The sequence below is a fragment of the Scyliorhinus canicula genome, chromosome 7 (genome assembly GCF_902713615.1).
Source record: "Scyliorhinus canicula chromosome 7, sScyCan1.1, whole genome shotgun sequence".
Classification (NCBI taxonomy): Eukaryota; Metazoa; Chordata; class Chondrichthyes; order Carcharhiniformes; family Scyliorhinidae; genus Scyliorhinus; species Scyliorhinus canicula.
This window is the reverse complement of record NC_052152.1, coordinates 30,618,304-30,623,930: the sequence shown is the minus strand read 5'-3', so window position 1 is coordinate 30,623,930 and position 5,627 is coordinate 30,618,304. Positions and strand designations below refer to the sequence as shown.

The 5,627-nt window shown below is 60.7% G+C and overlaps 1 protein-coding gene across 1 annotated transcript in view; it reads right to left on the bottom strand.

The window, feature by feature from the left end:
- LOC119968833 (melanocortin-2 receptor accessory protein 2-like) overlaps window positions 1-3,818 on the bottom strand; it is a 49,275-nt gene extending 45,457 nt beyond the window's left edge. Inside the window, exon 1 of the mRNA XM_038801678.1 lies at window positions 3,577-3,818. Coding sequence (XP_038657606.1) covers window positions 3,577-3,712 — 136 coding nt within the window. The 5' untranslated portion in view covers window positions 3,713-3,818. The remainder of the gene's footprint in view (window positions 1-3,576) is intronic.
- Between the last annotated feature and the right edge of the window lie 1,809 nt (window positions 3,819-5,627).

Here is a 5,627-nt window from a genome sequence, read left to right as displayed (position 1 = left end):
GAGGGGGAAGATGAGGGAGTGGAGGGGAGGGAAGCTGAGGGAGGGGAGAGTGGGGGGGGGGGGAGGGGGGGAGGGGGGGGGGGGGAGCTGAGGGAGGGGAGGGGGGAGCTGAGGGAGGGGAGGGGGGGAAGCTGAGGGAGGGGAGGGGGAAGCTGAGGGAGGGGAGGGGGGAAGCTGAGGGAGGGGGGGGGGAAGCTGAGGGAGGGGAGGGGGGAAGCTGAGGGAGGGGAGGGGGGAAGCTGAGGGAGGGGAGGAGGGGGAAGCTGAGGGAGGGGAGGGGGAAGCTGAGGGAGGGGCGGGGAAGTTGAGGGAGGGGAGGCGGAAGCTGGGGAGGGGAGGAGAGGGGGGAGGGGAGGGGGGGGGAACCTGAGGGAGGGTAGGGGAGGGGGAAAGCTGAGGGAGGGGAGGGGAAGACTGAGGGAGGGGAGGGGGAAGCTGAGGAAGGGGAGGGGAAGGGGGAAGCTGAGGAAGGGGAGGGGAGGGTGGGAGCTGAGGAAGGGGAGGGGAGGGTGGGAGCTGAGGGAGGGGAGGGGAGGGGGGAGCTGAGGGAGGGGAGGGGAGGGGGGAGCTGAGGGAGGGGAGGGGAGGGGGGAGCTGAGGGAGGGGAGGGGAGGGGGGGGAGCTGAGGGAGGGGAGGGGAGGGGGGGAGCTGAGGGAGGGGAGGGGAGGGGGGAAGCTGAGGGAAGGGAGGGGAGGGGGGAAGCTGAGGGAGGGGAGGGGAGGGGGGAAGCTGAGGGGGGAGGGGAGGGGGAAGCTGAGGGAGGGGAGGGGAGGGGAAGCTGAGGGAGGGAGGGGAGGGGGAAGCTGAGGGAGGGGAGGGGAGGGGGAAGCTGAGGGAGGGGAGGGAAGGGGAGGGGGAAGCTGAGGGAGGGGAGGGGGAAGCTGAGGGAGGGGAGGGGGAAGCTGAGGGAGGGAGGGAAGGGGAAGCTGAGGGAGGGAGGGAGGGGGGAAGCTGAGGGAGGGGAGGGGAGGGTGGGAGCTGAGGAAGGGGAGGGGAGGGTGGGAGCTGAGGAAGGGGAGGGGAGGGTGGGAGCTGAGGAAGGGGAGGGGAGGGGGGAGCTGAGGAAGGGGAGGGGAGGGGGGAGCTGAGGGAGGGGAGGGGAGGGGGGAGCTGAGGAGGGAGGGGAGGGGGAAGCTGAGGGAGGGGAGGGGAGGGGGGAAGCTGAGGGAGGGAGGGGAGGGGGGGAAGCTGAGGGAGGGAGGGGGGAAGCTGAGGGAGGGGAGGGGGGAAGCTGAGGGAGGGGGGAAGCTGAGGGAGGGGGGGAGCTGAGGGAAGGGAGGGGAGGGGGGAAGCTGAGGGAGGGAGGGGGGAAGCTGAGGGAGGGGAGGGGGAGGGGGAAGCTGAGGGAGGGGAGGGGAGGGGGAAGCTGAGGGAGGGGAGGGGAGGGGGAAGCTGAGGGAGGGAGGGGAGGAAGGGGAGGGGGAAGCTGAGGAGGGGAGGGGAGCTGAGGGAGGGGAGGGGGAAGCTGAGGGAGGGGGAGGGGGAAGCTGAGGAAGGGGAGGGGAGCTGGGAAGGGGAGGGAGGCTGGAGGAAGGGGAGGGGAGGGTGGGAGCTGAGGAAGGGGAGGGAGGGTGGGAGCTGAGGAAGGGGAGGGGAGGGGGGGAGCTGAGGAAGGGGAGGGGAGGGTGGGAGCTGAGGAAGGGGAGGGGAGGGTGGGAGCTGAGGAAGGGGAGGGGAGGGGGGGAGCTGAGGAAGGGGAGGGGAGGGGGGAGCTGAGGAAGGGGAGGGGAGGGGGGAGCTGAGGGAGGGGAGGGGAGGGGGAAGCTGAGGGAAGGGAGGGGAGGGGGGAAGCTGAGGGAGGGGAGGGGAGGGGGAAGCTGAGGGAGGGGAGGGGAGGGGGGAAGCTGAGGGAGGGGAGGGGGGAAGCTGAGGGAGGGGAGGGGGAGGGGGGCAGCTGAGGGAGGGGAGGGGAGGGGGGAAGCTGAGGGAGGGGAGGGGAGGGGGGAAGCTGAGGGAGGGGAGGGGAGGGGGGAAGCTGAGGGAGGGGAGGGGAGGGGGGAAGCTGAGGGAGGGGAGGGAAGGGGAGGGGAAGCTGAGGGAGGGGAGGGGGAATCTGAGGGAGGGGAGGGGGAATCTGAGGGAGGGGAGGGGAAGCTGAGGGAGGGGAGGGGGAAGCTGAGGGAGGGGAGGGGGAAGCTGAGGGAGGGGAGGGGGAAGCTGAGGGAGTGGAGGGGAGGGGAAGCTGAGGGAGGGGAGGGGAAGCTGAGAGAGAGGCAGGGAGAGGGAGAGGCTGAGGGAGAGGCTGAGGGAGGGAGAGGCTGATGGAGTGAGTGGGAGAGGCTGAGGGAGGGAGAGGGAGAAGCTGAGGGAGGGAGAGGGAGAAGCTGAGGGAGGGAGAGGGAGAAGCTGAGGAAGGGAGAGGGAGAAGCTGAGGGAGGGAGAGCTAGAAGCTGAGGGAGGGAGAGGGAGAAGCTGAGGGAGGGAGAGGGAGAAGCTGAGGGGGGGAGAGGGAGAAGCTGAGGGAGGGAGAGGGAGAGGTTGAGGGAGGGAGAGGGAGAAGCTGAGGGAGGGAGAGGGAGTGGCTGAGGGAGGGAGAGGGAGAGGTTGGGGAGGGGAGAGGAGAGGCTGTGGGAGGGGGAGGGAGATGCTGTGGGAGGGAGAGGCTGAGGGAGGGAGTGGCTGAGGGAGGGAGAGGCTGAGGGAGGGAGAGGCTGAGGGAGGGAGAGGCTGAGGGAGGGAGAGGGAGAGGCTGAGGGAGGGAGAGGGAGAAGTTGAGGGAGGGAGAGGGAGTGGCTGAGGGAGGGAGGGAGAGGGAGAAGCTGAGGGAGGGAGAGGGAGAAGCTGAGGGAGGGAGAGGGAGAAGCTGAGGGAGGGAGAGGAGAAGCTGAGGGAGGGAGAGGGAGAAGCTGAGGGAGGGAGAGGGAGAAGCTGAGGGAGGGAGAGGGAGAGGCTGAAGGAGGGAGAGGGAGAGGCTGAGGGAGGGAGAGGCTGAGGGAGGGAGAGGGAGAGGCCGAGGGAGGGAGAGGGAGAGGCCGAGGGAGGGAGAGGGAGTGGGAGAGGCTGAGGGAGGGAGAGGGAGAGGCTGAGGGAGGGAGAGGGAGAGGCTGAGGGAGGGAGAGGGAGAGGCTGAGGGAGGGGCTGAGGGAGGGAGAGGCTGAGGGAGGGAGAGGGAGAGGCTGAGGGAGGGAGAGGCTGAGGGAGGGAGGGAGAGGCTGAGGGAGGGAGAGGGAGAGGCTGAAGGAGGGAGAAGCTGAGGGAGTGAGGGAGAGGCTGAGAGAGGGCTCATGGGGTGGGGGGGGGGGGGGGGGTGGATGTGTCAGATCTGAACAAAACCATGACCCACACTCTGTCCCTTGCAACATGTTCGCATCTCCCAACACTGAAAACAAAGATTTAGGCAGAAAATAAGGCGGGGTGGGGGGGAATCAGATTGTTTTCCAAAGTGAAGCTCACTCAGAGAATAGTGGTCTTGCATCTTGTTAATATGAAAAGAATCAAGCAGGAACCTCAGTCAGTAGACATTGACATGGCAGATCAGCCAGCGGCCAATGCCATAGATTTTACTGCCCGGTGTTTTATTTTTGGGAAAATCCCCGCTGGGGTAACGGGATGAAATACTGAATGGAAACACTTACACTTGTTCGCTTTGAGCCCGTCGAAAGAAATATCCAATTCGTAATATTCATATTCGCTTTCGGAAATCTGATAACTGCTCAGCAACTGTTCTTCCGAAGAGTTTTTGAGGCCACTCAGAGCTTTAATCTCAGTCATCCCGATTATCCAGCCTTGCTCGGAGACCCTACACAGAGCGCTGGTCAGAGACAGCGTGCAGCGAGAGAGCCCCGCTGTGAAGCACCCACTCCACCAGCAATTCCCCCTCATCACTCTACCTTGCAGAGAGTGTCATAGCAACTCCCTCTGCTGGGCACCGTTTAACTGACAGCAATAATCTACTGTCACAAACGCCATGAAATGATCCCCTAGTCTTCATTTTTTAAAGTGAATAAACGACATACCTCCGACCCTATCCAATTCAGATGTTGCACAGCAGAATCACGGAATCCTTATGGTGCAGAAGGAGGCCATTTGGCCCATCGTGTCTGCACCAGCTCTCCAAATGAGGCCTTAAGACTTAGCGCCCATTCCCCTGCCTTTTCTGTACATTGTTTCTGTTCAAGTAATCATCTAATGCCCTCTTTTATGCCTCCACTGAACCTGACTCCACCCTCCTCCCAGACAAAGCATTCAAGACCGGGACCACTCTGTGTGAAAAAGTTTTGTTCGCATCGCATTTTCTTCTTTTGGCAGCACTGGCGGCATGGTAACACAGTGGTTTGCACTGTTGCTTCACAGCACCACGGTCCCGGGTTTGATTCTCGGCTTGGGTCACTGTCTGTACGTTCTCCCCGTGTCTGCGTGGGTTTCCTCTGGGTGTTCTGGTTTCCTCCCGCAGTCCAAAGATGTGCAGGTTAGGTGGATTGGCCATGCTAAATTGGCCTTAGTGTCAAAAAAAAGTTAGGTGGGATTACTGGGTTAAGGGGGTCGGTGGAGGTGTGGAAAGTTTCTCATCCCTGGAACTTTCTTGTAAACCTCTTCTGCACTTTCTCCAATGCTTTCACATCCTTCCTCTAATGTGATGCCCAGAACTGTACACAACATTCCAGCTGAATTCAAAATAATGTCCTCTATAAGGTCAGCATAACCTCCTTGCTCCTGTACTCTCTGCCCTGTTAATAAAGCTCAGAATATTAAATGCTTTATTAACTGCTCTCTCCAACTGTCCTGCCACCTTCAATGATCTATGCAAATATACACCCAAGTCCCTTTGCTCCTGCCCCCCTTTAAGAATTGTACACCTTATTTTATATTGTCATTCCATGTTATTCCGACAAAAATGTATCACCTCACACTTCTCCACATTGAACTTCATTTGCCACCTTCCTGCACCCCTTTAAGAATTGTACACCTTATTTTATATTGTCAATCCATGTTCTTCCGACAAAAATGTATCACCTCACACTTCTCCACATTGAACTTCATTTGCCACCTACCTGCCCACTCCAGCAACTTGCCTATGTCTTTTGAGGTTCTGCACTCTCCTCCTCACAGTTTATAATGCTTCCAAGTTATGTACCATTCGAAAACTTTGAAACTATCCCCTGCATACCAAGGTCTAGATCATTAATAAATATGAATGTTACCCGTTGCAGTTTTTACTGGCTGAGCATGGAGGGCTACAATCACATTTCGCCTTCCTGTGAATCTCTTTCTGATTAACTGAGATTGTTATTGCAGCAACCACTGTTGATTTCTGGTTGGCACGTGAGGGAGGGGAGGGGGGAAGCTGAGGGAGGGGGGGAAGCTGCTCCCACGTGTCTCCTCCATTGCCCCCAGACACTCAGGGCCGTGACCGCCATGGGGCTGGTGCAGTAGCGTGCTGGTGGGAATAGCAAAGGCACCGTTACCAATGCCCCCAAACTAGTGCCCTTACTCTACTCGCTCCCCCCCCCCCCCCCCGCCCCCCACAACCATCTTCCTAATCATGGCTATCTTCGCCATCCAGTAATAATTACTAAAGATCTCGGAGTGCCAGCACACCCTCCTCCCAACATTCCCTTTTTAACTTGCGGGGTCTTACCCACCCGTACAAAGCCCAAGATCACCTTGTTGACCCGTTTAAAAAAGG